This window comes from Setaria viridis, chromosome 1, assembly GCF_005286985.2.
Source record: "Setaria viridis chromosome 1, Setaria_viridis_v4.0, whole genome shotgun sequence".
NCBI classification, from domain to species: domain Eukaryota; kingdom Viridiplantae; phylum Streptophyta; class Magnoliopsida; order Poales; family Poaceae; genus Setaria; species Setaria viridis.
In genome coordinates this window covers 33,551,188-33,569,522 of record NC_048263.2, presented here as the reverse complement: position 1 = coordinate 33,569,522, position 18,335 = coordinate 33,551,188, and the positions used below count along the sequence as shown (strand labels likewise).

General features: G+C 56.4%; 1 protein-coding gene across 1 annotated transcript; it reads right to left on the bottom strand.

Annotated features, from left to right (window-relative positions):
- Window positions 1-9,041: 9,041 nt before the first annotated feature.
- Window positions 9,042-9,826, bottom strand: LOC117856047 (uncharacterized). The gene is made up of 3 exons (XM_034738470.1): window positions 9,628-9,826; window positions 9,450-9,515; window positions 9,042-9,295 (listed from the first exon to the last, which is right to left on the bottom strand). The coding sequence occupies exons 1-3, from the start codon at window positions 9,824-9,826 to the stop codon at window positions 9,042-9,044; spliced, it is 519 nt and encodes a 172-aa protein (XP_034594361.1).
- Between the last annotated feature and the right edge of the window lie 8,509 nt (window positions 9,827-18,335).

Genomic DNA, 18,335 nt, shown 5'->3' with positions numbered 1-18,335 from the left:
AGGTGTTCCACCTCCTTATCGCAGCCTCCTCCGGCATGCCCAGGTGCCACGATGCGAGAAGAACTCTTGTAACGTGGATCCACCGTGCAATGAGGGGCTGGATGAGAGGGCGAGGGCACCATCTCGGGAGGAAGGGGGAGCATGGCCTCCTTGTCCTCGATGCCACGCTCGTACCCTAGGTCGCCGATCGCCGGAGGTCATCATCCTGGTCTGCCACGTGCACGGTGGATTCTGCGGTGGAGGGCCAGTTTACCCGTATGTCCGAGACGCGACACTCATAATCCCTCCATGCCTTTTCTTCTTCGTCCAGGTCACCACAGAGGGAGGAGAGAACTTTGCAGCTGAGCTGCCTTGGTTCTTTTACCTTCCTCTCCTCCTAACGCCCCTTGCCTGGAGGAAGGAGATTGATGAAGAATCGGCGAGGATGGGTCGACGAGCGAGATTTCGAGCGCAGCTTTGTTGCATTATTGCTCGCGCTCTTTTTGTTTCTTTCGGTCCCGAGTCGTAGGGTAGTCTCTGGGTTATAGTCGCACGCTTTGCGTGATATTGTAAAGCCTTTGGGCTCCTGTGTTTGCACGCTTTGCGTGATATTGTGAAGCCTTTGGACTCCTGTGTTCGCACGCTTTGCGTGATATTGTAAAGCCTTTGGCTTATAGTTTCAGCTTAATGAAAGCTTATATTCGACATGTGAGTCTTGGGCCCATCGCGCCATTGAGGCGGGTTGTCGTCGGGACTTTTGGTATTTTTCCCTTTGTTCGCCGCGTTGCGTAGGGTAGCCGAGTAGTTCAGGTGTTCAAGCCCCCGAGTAGGTGCAAGCGCCCAGCTCTTGAGGGGACGACTGGCAGAGGCCGCAGGGGCGCGTCAGATAGATACTGACACCCAGCTCCCAAGGAGATAGCTGGCGTGGGCCGCAGAGGCGCGCTGAGTTGTAGAGGGTGCCTGGCTCCCGAGGAGGGGACTTGTTTGTAGTCTATTTACTGTCGGGTTCGCACGAGCGGACCCGTTGGGTCTAGCCCCCGAGATTGCGGCCGACTAAAGAGTCGGTTGGAGGATGAGCACTTTGGTACCCTTTTGACCAAAAGCGAGTCGAGTGGACTGTAGCGCCCTTCTCCCGAGGAGGGGATCTGTTATCAGTCTGGGTTCCGTCGGGTGCACGCGAGCACACCTGGTAGGTGTAGCCCCCAAGCCTGCAGCCGACTGGAGAGTCAGTCGGAGGCTGAGCACTTAGGTGCTCTTTTCTAGGGCCTCGGACTTTGGTGTCTCCATTGGTCAGGATGAGGTGGTCCTTCTTGCGAGTCGGGGTGCTTGCCTATGTTTGTTCTGACCATGACATGTGTCGTTGGTCACATTCCCGAGTTGAGATATGGCAACCCGAGCCCCCGAGCCCCGTTGGGCTCGGTCGGCGTTAGTCAAGTTTCATGCATCACCCCGTCTGCGGTCTCCGCAACTGGAGGGGCTGAGCTAACGTCGCTTGCCTCGATGGCTCGAGTGACGCGCTCGGTGAGCTGGCTAATGGGCATGTCCGGGTGGAATTCGGGTCTGTCGTTCGTAACGGGGTCGGCATAGCCCCCATGTGGCATTCCACTACTCCTTAACCTGCCTCCCGGCAGATGCCCGAGCCATTTCGAAGGTCGAACTCAGGTGGCCCGCTAGCCTCCCCTCGATGGAGATTCCGTGGGCACAGCTCGAGGTCTGGATCGAATGAGAAGGTTGAGATGATCCCGTCCGCTTCTAAACAGGTGAAAGAATCTAGGCCCCTAACTTGTGTTTTGGTAATCAATGACGACCTTGGTGGACTAACAATTTCATTGAGAAAGGTATATGATAGGGTTTTCTATTTTTACCGGTCAAAAGGTGCTCAGCGGATGTAAATTGACCGGATTAATAGGCTAGATAGCCGTACTATCAAGAGGGGTCAATTTCATTTGCTTGATGGTTCAATAGCGCCACTTTGCTCAAACAATTGCGTTGCATGCATATGGACTAACATAGTTTGAGAAAGTGAAAAAGATGAGAAGAAAAAGATGTTGTAGAAGAGTGCTGACTGCATAAAGGCAGACGATCCGCGCCTTAGAGGCGGACGGTCAGCCTAACTTAGACAGAGGTATGTTTGTTGGCTTAGGGGCTTTTGCTTAAAGGCAGACCATCCGTAGGTCTTTGAGCAGACCGTTCGTAGTTTATAAGTTCGAACTGACTACGTTGAAAAGTATACCGCGGACCGTCCGCAACCTCTGTAACGGTACAGTCTGACACGTATTAAATGATGAAGTAGCCGTTGGACTTGAACAGCAGACGGTCCGGCCCTTGTGAGGCAGACGGTCTGCCAATCTCCTGTTTTCACGAGTTTTGAACCCAATGACTAGCTTTTGGAAGAAGGGCTATTCATACTTCACCCCCGGGCATAGGTGAGCCCTCTTGGCACTTTTAAAAGCTTTGTTGACATTCTTGAGCCTTCTTCCACCTCTCACTCATTCACTTTGCTTAGAGATTGCATTCTTGTGAGATTGAGAGCATCTTGATGCATTGCATCAAGAGTTTGAGCTTTGTGGCACTAGGAAGTCTTCAAGCAAGCGTTAGTGGCTTGTTACTCTTGGAAGTTGCCACCTCCTAGATGGCTGTGGAGCTGTTGAGCCCTTCAAGAAAGATTGTGAAGGAGCCCTGGCTATTCTTGTGAGGGGTTTGTGCTTACCTCGCAGGAGCGGTGAAGAGCAACATTAGTGGAATCGAGGTTTCGAGAGGTTCTTTGATTCAAGCCAGCTCAAACATCAAGTAGTGTCTTGATAGAGGAGCGGTTTAAGCATGGAATCCACCTCAACGTGGATTAGGAGTGACCGGCAAGTCATTGACACCATGGGAAAAATTCGTCTCTTATGTTGTTTGGTCTTCTCTTTGCTCAATCTCTTTATTGCAATTTACTTTGAGCAAATACATTTCCCGAGTTTGAATTGTACCTTGTCACCCTAGGTTTCAAACCCTCACCTAGTTATAGAGTATCTAGAAATAGTTTTCCTCTTGTGTTACTAATTAAATTTCTTTAGTGTTGTGGTTTTAGTTGAAACCACCTATTCACCCCCCTCTAGTCGGTATCCTAGATCCTACAGCAGGTTGGGCGAAGGCCATTGGGGCTTCATCTGCATTTTCCCCTGGCTCTGTTTGATGCGAGGCGACTCGAGCCCTTCACGGGCCGGCCTTCGAACCCCGGTCGATCACAGCTCATATCGAATGAACCTCTATTGCTTCGTGACGTGACACAAATCAATTGAAATGCAATGATTGCATGTATGGGTTGAATGTATGATGCATGAATGAATGCATGCACACATAAGATGGATGAATGAATGAGTGCTTGTTCGCAGGGCAAGCAAATGAGGGATCGGTAATGTTACCTCGGTCGAACTCTCGGACATCACCCCATTTATGATTTTCGCAACTGGAGGGGCTAAGCTGGCGTTGCTTATCTCGACAGTTCGAGTGATAGGCTCGGGGCACCCTTAGCAGGTATGCCCAAGTGGAATCTGTATCCGTCGTTCGTGACGGAGTTGGTCATATCCTACATGTTAGTTTGTTCGAGTGACACACTTGGGGCACCCTTAGCTGGTACGCCCGAGTGTAATCCGTATTCGTCGTTCATGATAGGGTCAGCATGTCCTGCATATTAGCTTTCCACTATTTTTAAATGTCTCCCATCGGATGCCTAAACCGTCCGACCGACCCTAGTGCCTACCAGCCTCTGTTCGATGGAGGCTCTGACGGTGGGTCCTCTCGCTCCGTCCGACTGACCCGAGTGCCTACTGGCCTCGGTTCAGTGGAGGCTCTGATGGTGGGTCCCTCCGCTCCCCTGCCTCACAAGGCAAAGGGGCGCTTGCATGCGGTTATGCCCCGTTTTTCGCGACTTTGCTGCAGAAGTAGGTGGGCCCCTCCCGGGCCGCCCCCCATCACGTAGGGTCGCATCCCGTCGGTTGTGTCCTTTTCGCTAGGGCTCCATGCCCCCTTCCCTGTTAAATAGGGGGAGGGGCGGAGGTCTTCTAGCCTATCCTTTAACCTTTCCTCGATCGATGCCGCTTCCTTTTCTATTCCTCCGCCCAAACTTCCTTGTGTGTTGTGGTGAGTTCTGAGAGAGAGAGGAGAGTCAAGGGTCAGAGCGAAAGAAGTCTTACAGATCCATTCAACACCTCCTGTTGTGCGATGTCAAACTGGAGGTCATCCATCGTGAGGGAGGAACTGCTGGAGGACTTCGCAAGAAAGGGGTTGCTGCCGCCGAAGGCTGTTGTGGGTTGGAGAGTGCTTGAGGCGGGGGACATCGTCCCATGACCCAAGCCAGACGAGGTCATCTTCTTCCTCGCTTTCCACGAGCGTGGGCTTGGATATCCCACGCATTGGTTCCTACGCAGGCTCCTCCATTGCTAGGGGTTGGAGTTGTAGGACCTCAACCCCAACGGGGTGCTGCATATTGCTGGCTTCATCATCATCTGCGAGGCCTTCCTCGGGATGGAGCCGCACGTGGAATTTTTTGTGAAGTTCTTCTCCGGGTGAGCCTGGTCCAAGGAAAGGGGGAAGGAGAGCCTGCCAGCCCCAGTCAGAGGGTTCGCGCTTCAGAGGAAGCCCAAGGTCGCCTACCCACCGTATACCCCTAATGATTGTAATCGGGGACGGCACGATGAGTGGTTCTACATCCGGAGCCCGGTAGACCGAAGTTCACTGGAAGGAGGCCGACGAGACAGGAGAGCTGGGTGTCGGGACCCGCTACGAAGCAGAAGAAACACATGGAGGTACTCGAGCCAGCGCTGTGGCAACGTGTGGAGGAGGGCCCCAATAGGATGCGGATCTTTGACACCTTATCCATTGGCAGATCGCTCCGTTGGGGCAGAGGGCACGACTAATGTGGAAGTATTCCGGCTTGTCGGATCCCGATCGCGTGTCGTCAGTGGAGATGCCAAAGAACGAGATCGAGGCGCGCCTCGATCAAGTGTTGCAGTTGGGGGGTGACATGACCCTCACTGGGATGCCGGAGCCCTTCCAAGCTGGAAGGCGGCCCGACTTGGTATGTCTCTACCCTTGCGCCATGTTTCTTCTTCATCCAGTCCTTCCGACTGATTTTGGGCCATTCACCTCACAGGGGCTAGAGCGTTACAAGTCACGACAAAGCCTCCCGAAGGGGCCGGAGGGCGCAGCCCATCAGGCTACCCACAGGATGGCAGCGGATGAGAGGAAAAAGAAGAAGGCCGCGAAGGCCTAGAGGCAGGAGGCGAGGTAGTAAAAAATTAGACGGCGGGTTCACGGCAGCGAGAGCCCGTCAGCGAGAGCTCGTCGGCTGTAGGGGTGGAGCTCGAGTCTTCCAACCGCTCGGGGTCGGGAGATGATTCGGACTATTCGGGGGACGAGACGAGCAGGAGTGTCGTCGTGATTTCGACTGGGCGCCGCGAGCCCGCCACCGCGCCCTCTGGCAGAGAGCGTGGTACAGAGAGATCTTCTGGTACCCCCTGAGTCAAGGAAGCGCGCAGCAGACGGGGTCGCCGCCCGCGAGCGGGAGGCGAAGCGGGTGCGGTCGCCGCCACGCCATTCGGAGGTGCTGCCAGTGTTGAGCGTGACGGTGCGTGGCGGTCGGCCAGAGGGATACGGTCATATGACGGTGGCCCAGGAGTCGGCAGACGCACCTGGTCCTTAGCAAAGGGATGCTCTGCCAGTCGTTGCAGTGAATCCGCCAGGGGCCGGGGTGCCCCCACCCTCGGTCGTCCTGGTACGGCTCGGGTGGCAGTCCCCGAGTAGTTCTGGTTCAATAGACTTCCTAGTTCCTCCGATCATGTACGTGACTGTAGCTTCTCTCGCCTGTGTGAACACGTTGTTCAGCGTGAATAATCCGTTCCCGTGTCTTCTTTTGTAGTAATTCGTCATCGGCTCCCCTAGTCATCACGCTGCCTCCTGTACACACGGAGTGGATGCTCAACCTGCATCAGGTCACGCCGAGCGATGGGAGGAGCGTGCTGGAGTCAGCCCAATCCACGTTGATGGGGCTCGTCCCCCTCCCCTCCGCCCACGCTGGTTGTGCCTGCGCCGGCGGCCGCGACGACGGCGACCCCTGCGGTGACGGCGGATCTCGCGGCGGTGGTAACCGTGGTACTCCCTCCCCTACCGGTCACGGAGGAGGTGAGAGAGGAACCCGTGATCCCTGTGTCACCCGGAGGAGGGGCGCACACCATCAGCTCGCCCTTCTGGTTGGATTTGGAGGGGAGCGGAGAAGCTAGGGTCGAGGCCGCCGATGAAGCAGCGGAGGTTCACATGTCCCCCCGAGCTGGCCCAGGCCCATGCTTGGGCGAGTACCCTTCCGAGCCCGCCCGGGGGTGGCGTGTTGGAGGCGACTGGAACAGAGGAAGAGCCGTTGTTAGCAGGCCGCAACATCCCGGTGGTGGTCCTCCCTTCCGTCAGAGAGGAGGTCACAAGGGCTGTGGATTCAAGGGCCTCGCCATCTCAAGAGTGGACAATGATCCTGGTGCCACTCAACACTGCGGCAGCTGGACCTTCAAGTGGGTCGGAGGCGACTGACAACCTGGTGTGGCCTCAGCCGGGCGAGCCGGGGAAGGTCCAGTTCATGCTCTGCGACGGGAGGGAGCGGGAACTCTAGGACCTGCTCACGAGTGGTGGACTGTCGATGTGGTCGGGCCTCACCTCCATCGTGGCGAAGTTGAAGGTGGCCTTGGAGGAAGCTTGCCTTGCCTATCGGGCCATGTCCGTTGACCTGCCGTGTATCGGAGAGGTAAGCCTTCTGCAATCCTAACTTCCTCCCTGGTCATTTGTTATTCAGCCGGTTGTCTTAGCGTGCCTGCCCTTATCTTACAGAGCCTGGAGAAGATATCGACTTGTAAGTCCTGGTTCCTCTAGGAGGAGCATGGTCGTCTGGAACGGGATGAGGTGGCGTTGCGGCAGGTCGGTGACCTTGCTCATAAGCTGGAGACTGCCCATCACGAGTCCCAGGACCAGGCGGTACGCGTGGCCACTATGGAGGAGTGTGCGACCGCTGCTGAGTGGGTGCTTGCCGTGACGGAGTCTCATCTGGTGGAGGTCGTGGTAGCGGCCCGAGAGCGCCAGGAGGCGGAGCGCCGGGTGGCCGAGCGGGCGACTGCCACCAAGCAGGTGCTCGCGATGGTGCAGGAGGCCCTAGGGGCAGAGCGAGCGAGTCGAGAACATGCCGAGCAAGAGGCCGCTCGGCTACAAGGGAGGGTGGCCCAGCTGGAAGAGGGGCAGACCATCCTTGAGAGCGCCAGTCAGGAGCTGGGTGAGAGGAATGCCCTCCTGCGGCAAGAGCTGCAGCAGTCGAAGGAGGGATGCGTCACGGTCGTCGCTATGATGGACAGTAAGTCCCACCATCTGAAGAGTTTGAGGCAGGGTCATACCCCTTTTTTGCCTTCCGCTGACTTGGTCTCTTATGCAGTCTTGGAGGGGGAGTTGAGGACGACCCAGGCGACGGTCACTCGGAACGCGAATGCGTTGGCTTGGTCCCTGGAAGAGCGGTCCACCCTCACGGATGAGCTCAACCAACTTTGCGACGTGGCACAGGTGGTGGTTACTGAGGTGCTCGGGTCAGGCTCGAGTATCAGTAGGCCTGCCGTCCAGCTTGCGGAGGTCCCGAACACAGTCCGAACACTTATCTCCGACGGTGTGTTTCACGGGCGTTGGGGGTGCTGACGTCGGTAGTGACCCACTACCCTGACCTGGACTTCGAGGTGATCTGGAGAGGGTACACCGATGGAAAGGAGCTTCAAGGAGATCCGGGCGCTGGGTCAGAGCTTGGTCCAGGGCGCGCGAACGATCGCCGCGCACGTGACTGCGACATGGGTCATGGAGGCTCGCCGCTCATGGATGGCTGCATGCGCAAGTCAGAAGGGTGCCACTAATCCTGATGCAGTGGTGCAAGCTGGGATGGAGCCGGGCATCATCCTGACCGAGACCGACCCGAGCGTCGACCCGACTGCGACTGGGGAGCCCTCGTCCTTGTCTGCTGTGCTGCCAACCGACCCGGCCGAGGGGGAGCGGTAGAAAAAGGGTAGTTAGTTTCCTTGTGTGTGATAGAAATTTGCACAGGACTGTGAGCCCTCGAGTGAACAATTTTAAGTTCATTTGTGATTGTGATGGGGAGCTTGTCCCACCCGTCCTCTAATTCACCCTTAAGCAATTTCTGATTTTCACCCTTTTCCTTTCAGACCTACCCGTTGACCGTAGGCTGCAACCTTAAGAACCCAGGCATGGCCCGCGAGGCTCAGCTGCTCATAACTGTAGTCGTGGCGATGTCCGATCGGTCCGCAAGCTAGAGCATAAGTTGCTTTTAGGGTAAATTAGAGGATGGGATGCCCTTTCGTTCGGGCGCGCCCTTTCATTCAGGCGTGGTGCGTGGTTACCCAATAAGTAAAGAGGGGGTGGTGCCGCACCCCCGTGGAGGCCCCGAGCGACCCTGGCTGAGAGTGCTCGGGCCGGGGTGCTGTAGGAGCAAGTGTTGAATGGAAAAGGACTGGTAATGAATCGAGCTAACGAAAGAAACAACGTAACTGCTCAATGTTCCAAGTGTTGGTGAGGATGTTGCCGTCGTCGTCCTTCAGTCAGTAGGCGCCTGGTTGGATCACCTCGGCTACCGCGTGCGGTCCTTTCCATGGCGCAGAAAGCTTGTGCTTTGTCATTGGTTGTTTGGATCCTCCGTAGCACGAGGTCGCCGACCTTGAGGGTTCTTCCCCGAATCTTCCTCTTGTGGTACCAGCGAAGACTCTGCTAGTAACGGGTAGAACGAATGAGTGCCATCTGGCGCGCCTCCTCGAGCAGGTCAACCGCGTCCAGTTGAGCCTCCGCGGCTCGATCGAGGTTGAACGCCTTTACCCTTGGAGCACCGTAGTCGAGGTCGGATGCTAATACCGCCTTAGCACCGTTCACCAGGAAGAAGGGGTGAACCCAGTCGACTGGATCGAGGTTGTCCTTAGGCTCCAGGTGACGGCTGGGAGCTCTGCGACCCATCTTCTGGCATATTTCTTGAGCCGGTCGAAAATGCGTGGCTTGAGTCCTTAGAGGACCATTCCATTAGCTCGCTCGACCTGACCGTTGGTTCGCGAGTGTCCGACCGAGGCCCAGTCGACCCTGAAGCCGTAACCGTCGTAGAAATCTAGGAACTTCTTGCCAGTGAAGTTTGTTCCGTTGTCTGTGATGATACAGTTAGGGACGCCGAATCGGTAGACGATGTTGAGGAAGAACTTGACTGCCTCTTGTGTGCGGATGTTGGTGATGGGCTTCGCCTCGATCCACTTTGTGAACTTGTCCACTGCCACAAGTATGTGGTCATGCCCACCTGGGCACTTTTGAGGGGTTCGACCATGTCGAGGCCCCAGAATGCGAATGGCTAGGGGATGGGGATGGTTTGGAGTTCCTGCGCCGACAGGTGAGTCTGCCGGGCGTAGAACTGGCACCCCTCGCACCTGCGGACCACCACCTTTGCATCGCGTAGCACTGTGGGCCAGTAGAAGCCTTGACGGAAGGCTTTCCTGACCAACGAACACAGGGCTTCGTGATGTCCGCAGATTCTGGTGTGGACTTCGAGGAGAAGCTGTTTCCTCTGGTCGGTCGGAATGCACTTCATGAGTACCCCCGATGGACTTCGTTTGTAGAGTTCGTCGCCGATGGCAACGAACGTTTTGGCGCATTGATCAATTCGTCGCGCTTCAGTCCTCTCTGGTGGGAGGACTTTTTTGAGGATGTAGGCGAGCAGCGGCGCCCTCCACTCGGTCGGGTCAAGCACTATCACCGCGGAGTCCGGGTCAGAGCCCCCGAGCCCTTGGTCGGGGTCGGGCCACATTGATGCGTTGGGGCTCCCGAGCGCCTGGTCACGACCAGGCTGTATTTGGGTCGGATTCACCTGGATGCGGGTGGATGGCTCATGAAGATCATTCACGAAGACTCCATCCGGGACGGATCCTGCTTGGCCGCCAATTTCGCTATGGAGTCAGCAGTGTCGTTGTCCTTTCGCTGGACGTGGTGCAGTTCGATTCCCTAGAACTTGTCCTCGAGCTTCCGCAGCTCTTGGCAGTATGCTGCCATGAGTGGACTTTTGCAGGAGGACTCCTTCATGACTTGGTCGTCCACTAGTTCTAAGCCGTCGAGGATTTAGAGCCGTGTCGCGCCGAGCTCGATGCCAATACGTAGCCCGTTGACGAGGGTTTCGTACTCTGTGTCGTTGTTTGAGGCTGTGAAGTGGAGACGGATTGCGTAGCGGAGCCTGTTTCCCTTTGGGGAGATCAAGACAACACCAGCCCCCGCACTGGGTCCCATAACCGACCTACCGAAGTACATCGTCCATTACTCGTGGGTGACATCTGGGGTCGGGGTCTGGATCTCCATCCATTCGGCGACGAAGTCGGCCAGGGCCTGAGACTTAATCGCGGTGCGGGGGGCGTACTTGATGTTGTACCCCATGAGCTTGAGCGCCCTTTTGGAGATCCGACTTGCGGTGTCGCGGTTGAGGACGATTTTGCCCAGTGGGTACGAGGTGATGACTGTCACTTCGTGCTTGGTGAACTAGAGTAGGAGCTTCCGGTTTGCCATCAACATGGCGTACAGAAGCTTCTTGACCTGAGGGTAGCGCACCTTGGTGTTGGTGAGTACCGCACTGATGGAGTACACTGGTCGCTGGACCTCTAGCACGAGTTCGGGCTCCTCCCTTTCATCGACGAGGACGACGCTGACAACGCAGTCGCTTGCCACGATGTAGAGGAGGAGGGGTTCTTCTCGCTCGAGAGCGACGAGGACCGGGGCTAAGGTCAGCAACGATTTGAGGCTCTCTAAAGGCTTCTGTGCCTCTTCCATCAGACAAACACGTCCGACTTCTTAAGAAGCTTGTATAGCGGCATCCTCTTCTCGCCGAGTCAAGAGATGAACCGACTCAGAGCAGCCAAGCAGCTTGTGAGCCTTTGTACGCCCTTGACGTTGCGTATGGGATCCATATTTGCGATGGTCGTGATTTTTTCGGGTTCGATGCCATGCTCAGACACGATGTACCCGAGCGGCTTCCCCCTCGGAATCCCAAAAACGCATTTCTCGGGATTCAGTTTGACGCTGAACCTTTGGAGGTTCGCGAACGTTGCGACTAGGTTCCCGATCAGGTCACTCGCTCGAGTCATCTTTGCCACTATGTCGTCCACGTAGACGGCGATAGTGGCCTTTGGCTGCTCAACCTGATCGGGTTGGTCGGGCGGGTCGATCTGATCGGTGAAGCACCGTTGCATGCACCGCTGGTAGGTGGCACCAGCGTTCCTCAAACCGAACGGCATGGTCACATAGCAGTACGAGCCATACGAGGTGATGAAGGAGGTCACAACCTGGTCGGACTCTTTCATCGTGATCTGGTGATTGCCCGAGTAGGCATCTAGAAAAAAGAGGACTTCGCATCCTGAGGTGGAGTCGACTATCTAATCTATGCGCGGTAAAGGAAAATGATCCTTAGGACACGCCTTTTAAGGCCAGTATAGTCAACACACATTCTCTATTTTCCAATTTTCTTTTTTACAAGAACTGGGTTGGCAAGCCAGTCAGAGTGGTACACCTCCTTGATAAAACCGACCGCTAGGAGTTTGGTGATCTCCTCGCCTATAGCTCTGCACCTCTCATCGTTGAAGTGGCGCAAACGTTGCTTGACGGGCTTTGAGCCCAGGGCGATGCGTAGTGCATGCTCGAAGACCTTCCTCGGGATCTCTGACATGTCAGCAGGCTTCCATACGAAGACATCCCGGTTGGCACGCAGGAAGTCGATGAGCTCGCTTTCTTATTTGGCCGGGAGCTTGGTCCCGATTCGCACCGTCTTCGTCAGGTCGCTGGGGTCGATCCCTACCGCCTTGGTCTCCTCGGTCGGACTGAAGGCGCTCCCGAGCGAGGCGCTTCCTGTTAATTATGGGGTCGACGACGAGGGGTACCGACCCGATCGGGGGATGCAGGGAGGATGGTCCTTCTGATCGAACGTGATTGGATGGTTCGACCAACGCAGGAAAGTTGGGATAGATGAGTCAACGGCACGTATCTCTCAGTAACTGTGGTGGATCCACTTCGGATTTGCTTGATTAGTCATGATTAAGCCGCCTGATATGCGACTCTCATGCCTTAACCAAGTAAACACGAAGTGCCGTTGGATTTCATCCGATTTAACCACTTGAACAGGACCGAATAGCAAACCCACACGAAGGTGAGCGGTTCCAGAGAATACAACAAGTCCACTGAGTTACCAATTTAACCATTTAGTTTGGCCATAAAACAACATCAGAGTTTACAAGGTTCAGAAGAAAAATAACAGAAGGTAAAACAACGCGTGGAAGCTACTTCATCGGGGTCGGATATCCCTGGTGAGGCCAACCGGGACATCAGTGATCCCTCTCCTCGCCGTCCGAGGAGGGATCCCACTCAACCGTCCAACCCGGAGGGAGTTGGAGCGGCCAAGAGCCAGCAGAGGGAGGCTCAGAGGTAGCAACTTCACCTGAAAAAGAAGAGCCACAACAAGGCTGAGCTACTAAGCTCAACAAGACTTAACCGACATGGAGTACGCTACTCTACCACTTCTAGACATGCAAGGCTTTTCGGCTGAGGGGTTTGTTTGCCAAAAGCGCTAGGCGTATCCCTACTCTCAAGTTTTAGCTCAGGTTCTAAGTTCATTATCCGGTCTAGGTTTGCAACCTACTCTAAACAGACATAGAACCAACCAAAGGTATATATATACATCATCATTAAGACCATATCATCATCAGATTCCTTTACTTACTCAGGGTGACATAGCGATCAAGCAGTCTCAAACTGTGAGAGGCAGACGAATCGATTCGAGTTTCTTAACCATGCATGGCGAACCTAATCTCACGACATCCGCGCACCACAAGGGTCGCTTCCTGTGTCGGCCGTCCCTATCAATTCCCAGGCGCGTGTCAGGTCCAAACTTCCCTTGGCATGCAATGCTCCACAGTCTCGATCTCTACCGTACTGTGACCGCACTTGCACCCACATGATGCACCATGGGAACCTCGTTCCAGGGACAACAGGGGTATAAGCCACGCCCTAGTTCAATCAGGTACTAGGCTTCCCCATCCCATACTAGGTATGAGATTAGTACTTTCAAACACTTGATCACGAACACCACCACTGTCGGGCCTTAGCAAGTTTCATAGACAGACGGGGCGATTAGCCGACCACCAAAGAGTTACCCAAAACCCTGCCCCGTCCATCGTCCTTATAGTTGCAACAGAAGAGGAAACAACCAACTCCTACAACTCGCGAGTGATAGGGAATCACTCGGCTTTTACCATTTCCTAGTTAAGCAAGACATCTACACGGTCCAACAGCTAGTGTCCAGATCAAGGGAGCTAAGTTATGCATCTATGGTTCCAAACAACTCCTATACGTAAATGCACAAGCATGTTAAAGAAGGCATGCGCAAGTTTGGTAAAACACAGGGAATTCATGCATCCGGGGCATGCCTTCGAACAGGGAGGAGGGAAGCTGCTCGTCTTCTTGGGTGGCTTCGGCTTCTGGAGGCAGAAGCTCGGCTACACCTTCATCTTCTGGCGCTGGGTGTAGCTCGTAGAAGCCGTCGGCGAGACGCAGCTCTACACGAATGCAACGCATTGGTTAGCATTTAGACGGTCATTTCAACAGCAACACTTGCAAGTTTGAGCCCAGAAACTTGCGGCAAGTTATAGGAGGGTGGGGAGGTTCGCTTGAGTTGGTGGAGATCAAGATATAAGGGTCGGATGGGGAGGAACTTATGATCTGACCCTTAATCTAGAGGAATAGATGTGCTAGGGGTCCTCAGACGTAACGCTGAAAAGTCCCCAAGTTTTATACATACACCCTCGGTTCAAGGAAAAAGATACAGCCGAGCCCTCAGGCGAGGCGGAGAAAGGTCGGCGGAACAGACAGGGTCGGGCGAGACGGAACCAGGGTCGGGCGGATAGGAGGGGTCGGACAAGGCGAACAAAGGGTCGGTAGCTTACCTTCGTCTTATAGATGAGGCTTGGGGTCGGGAAAGAACAGGCTTGGGTGGAAAGACTAAGGCTTGGAACAGCGGCGAGGATGTCCGGTGGTATTCCGGCGGCGGCGGTGCTTCTTGTGGATCACAAGCAAGCTCTTGTGCAGCACGGGAAGCAGGGGCTGGTGGATTGGGGAAGGTGATGTTTGAGCGGAGAGGAGAGTTCCTCAGACTTAGGCGGTGGCACTGTGAGCATGAACAGGGAGCAAACGGGAGGGCAGCGATGGCAAAGGGGAACTCCGGCGGGGCTCCGGCATTCCCTTTTTATAGCTGCGCGGAAGAGAGAAGGGGGAGCGGCGCGAAGGCCGGGGAAGAAGCGATGGAGTGCTCTGCCGGGGCGGTGATTGAGCGACGAGGGCGGTTGAGCAGGACTTCGGGGATGACACCGGCGGTCATTGGGCACCGATGACAGGGCGGCGCAGGCGCGGGTTTGCCGGTGGTTGAGATTTGGCGGAGGCGGGCGTCGTTGCGCGGTGGATCTGACGGAAGTGACCAGGAAAACGGCGCTAGAAATGAGGGCGCACAGGTGAGAAGACAGGCGGCTGCGGTCGCGCGGGCAAGCGCGGAGCAACAGATTGTCGGGGCGGAGCTTCTGACAAGGCGGAAAAGGAGCTATCGCTGCCGTGGTCTGGGTTGGCGGAGGAGGAATCGTCGCGTAGCGAGGACCGGGGCGGCGCGACTGTGGAGGGGCGACGGAAAAGACGGGCGGCATCGGGCTCTGCAGCCGGGATCTGGCGATGTGATGATGGGCGCGGGTGGCGAGGTGCTGCAGAAAGGGTAGCAGAGGAGCTTCCGCCGCGATTGGGGAAGGGGGCGCGAGAATCCATTCGGTCGTGACCAGCGACGAGGCGGAGCGGCGGGCATCGGGGGAGTTGAGCCACGCGGCTAGGGAACTCTGAAGCAGGCATGCAACTCGAGTGCGCCTGTCGCGAGAGATCTGGGGGGTAGATCTCGTGGGTCCACCGGTCAGTCTCGGTGGTCCACGGCTCAGATTGAAGGGAGGCATTGTGAGAGGACTTAGAAAGATCCGGCGGTGAGTTGGGGGTCGGCGGGGTCGGAACTGGGGAAAACGGCGAGGGGTCGGATCGCAGGGGGTCGGGACCGAGCTGGAGGTTGAGCACTTAGACTTGGTAAACTGAGATAGGGGATCAAGGAATCGGATTAAGATTAACACGAAGGGTTTTTATCCGAGGTCGTTACAGTAACGCACCTTGCACTGCAGCTTGGAGTGGTCAGCGTCAGATCCCCCAAAGATCATGAGCAGGTTTTGGGTTCGGGGAAGCCGTCTCCATCCTTGCCCGCCGCGGCTTCCTTGCAGGCCGCGTCCTCCTTGCTCTTACGCTTCTTTGGCTTGCCGGCTTGTCACAGGAAGCATTTGAGGAGTTTGCAGTCCTTGTAGACGTGCTTGATGGGGTAAGCGTGGTTGGTGCTAGGGCTCTCCATTAGCTTCTCGAAGTGATTGTGCTGGCCCGGCTGGGGTTGCTTGCCCGGTCTGTCGGCCGCGGCAACCAAGGTTGGGTCGATCGGACGTTGCCGATTCTTCTTATTCTTCTTGCCCCGTTGCGTGGAGGGGCCTTCGTCTCGATCTTCGCGCTTGGCCTTACCCTTGTCCCGACCGCCGCTGAAGACCGCCCCGACCGCCTCCTCGCCGGAGGCATGATTCGTAGCGATATCGAGCAGCCCACCAGTGGTCCGGGGCTTAACGCAACCGAGCTTGTGGACCAGGGACTTGCAAGTCGTCCCAGAGAGGAACGCGCTGATGATGTTCGCATTGCTGACGTCAGGAAGGGAGTTGCATTGCTTCGAGAACCTGCCAATGTAATCCCGCAGGGTCTCGTTAGGTTCCTCCTTGCAACTCTTATGGTACCAGGAGTTTTCAGGGTGGATATACGTCCCTTGGAAGTTTCCTACGAAGACCTTCTTTAGTTCTGCCCAGTCACGGATGCTGCTGGGCGGAAGGAACTCGAGCCACGCTTGAACAAACTCCCCTACGCCAATGGGGAGGTATTGGATGATGAAATAGTCATCATCGGCTCCTCCGGCTTGGTAGGCAATCCGGAAGTCTTCAAGCCACACTTCAGAATTCGTTTCCCTAGTGTACTTGGTGATGTTGGTGGGCGGTCGGAAGCATTGTGGGAAAGGCATTTTTTGGATGCAGCGACCGAAGGCCCATGGTCCCGGTCATCCGGGCTGGGGCTCCGGTCATCGTTCTGGACGCTCAGTTGACCATCTCACCTACGGTGCACTTCTTCACGCTCCTCGTCGGACCGGTTGCGGGCTGCGTCGGCCACTCTTGCCACCATCTATTCGACATCGACATCGTGCCATGCCAAGCATCACACGTGGATGATGCTGCGCGCGTCATGGTTCAGCCCGATCTGCTCGCGCACGGGCTGACGCCGTGGCGCCGGTGCCGGGTCGGGTTGTGGAGCTGCCGCAGCGCTCCACCCTGCCCGACATGCCTGTGGGGGCGAGCGGACGGAGCGGTTCGGCTGGTGCAGCCCCAGCGCACCGGTTGGGCAAGAGGTTGTGTGTCGTTGTCGCGACGCGGAGCTCTCCACCTATTGTATGGCAGCGGTTTCCACCAGCACCCGGAGGTTCCGGTGGATTGCCTGCTCCTTAAGGTCAGCTGGCTCGAGGAGGCTGCGTAGTAGCATCGCTGCATTGGTGATGTTCTATCCGGCCCCAGCGAACTGCGGGAGGTCGTCCCCTCCTGCCAGGATGTTGTGCTGGACCTGGCGGGCGCGGCCTCGAGCGTTGCTTGCCGGGTTGCGCGCGTGCGGTGCGGAGTGATGCATCGGGCGCACGGGTGGTGGTGGCTACTGGTCTTGCTGCCACTATCGCAGCTCATTGCCGTGCGCCTGCACTTGCACCAGGGCCTCCGCGCGGTGGTTCGACGTGGTGTGAGTCTCTACAGACTCCACCACCTCCGGAAGCTAACTCAGGGCATCCGCCATGGCGCACTTCCGGGATAGAGGATGGTCAAGTGCCGTCACGTCGCCAATGCTGAAGCCGTCACTCTTGAGCTCCTCATCGCAGAGGTTGTGGAAGGAGGTGGGAGCGTAGTCCGCCATTCCCACGAACTCGCACGGGTGCAGCGACGATGCCATGCCCCTCCAGAGCCCCCGTGTGTACGCGTCCGCCGAAGATGCAAGGCCGAAGGGGAGCTAGGTGCGCGTCGGGGACATCAGAGCGCCTCCGGAGAGCTGGCTGAAAATGTTAGCCAGTGAATACATGACAGTATCCATGTCATTAACCGTGGGGCTCATGCCCAACACGGACTCAATGCGGAGCGCAAGTGCCTCCATATCAAGGTCATCGAGTGGCTCGTGAATGACGATGCGAGCCACCTTTCCCAGGGATGCCGGGGGAGTCGTCTCCTCTCAGAGGTGAAGTACGCCGAGCTGATCAGCGACGAAGTCTAGACTTCCAAAGCGGGAGGCCTGGAACGGCACGAAGACAGGTAGAACCAACGTCCCACCGAGGGTGGGAGCGGGAAACTCTAGCGTGCCGAAGCGAATCGTATCGCTCGAGCCCGCCATGCCGAAGGTGGTGGTGAGGTGGGCCATCCGATGATCTGCAAAACACAAACGCAATGGCATCTTCCCCACGGACAACGCCAACTGTCGGTGCGAAATCTAGCCGACAAGTAAATATTTGTAGTTTTGCCGTGTGTTAAATCGGATATGGCCTAACACACAATGACAAAGGATGTATACTGGTTCGGGAAACCTACCCTACGTCCAGTCGGGGTCAGTCGGTCGACTTTATTCCTGAGTCCATGTGCTCAAAGTTTGTAGTAGGGGTACAAACGAGAGGAGTATGAGAGGGGGGTGCCTGAGTCCTAGCCTTATTCTCGTCTTAGTGGAAGAGAGTGAGAGGAGCTCAGGCGTGCGCTAAGTGTGCAAGAGTGCGTGTGAGAACGTTCGTCTCAGAGTCTCCGTGTGAGAGTGTCCAAGCGTGTAGAAGTGGAGGGTCCGTCCCCTTTTATAGCACAAGGGAGCGGCCTTACAAGTTGGAGGGGATAAGAGAGGGAGTGTACAAGCGCTGCTTAGTCTTGTCGAAGCCCACGTCGTCTGGTGCGGTATGGCCTCCGTCCTTGGTCCCTGGTCCCTGTTCTCCTCGTCAGGCCACCCCGTCGTAGAGAGTATGTTTACGGCGGTACTGTGCAAGATGTGCGTAGGGCGTGGCGCGATATGATTCTGCGTACGGCCGGCTGACTCGGGCGCTTCCTCGTTATCTGTCCCACTTGCTCCTTGGGCCTACACCGGGCGGGTGTCCCCGGTCGGTTGTCACAATCGGTCCC

What these genes read in the sequence shown, in the direction of transcription:
- LOC117856047 (XM_034738470.1), bottom strand. Translation starts at nt 9,826, where the DNA reads ATGTGGCCCGACCCCGACCAAGGGCTCGGGGGCTCTGACCCGGACTCC. An exon ending in CGACGAACTCTACAAACGAA is followed by an intron (nt 9,516 to 9,627) that starts GTCCATCGGGGG and finishes TTCGTTGGTCAG; the next exon opens with GAAAGCCTTCCGTCAAGGCT. An exon ending in GCAAAGGTGGTGGTCCGCAG is followed by an intron (nt 9,296 to 9,449) that starts GTGCGAGGGGTG and finishes TACTTGTGGCAG; the next exon opens with TGGACAAGTTCACAAAGTGG.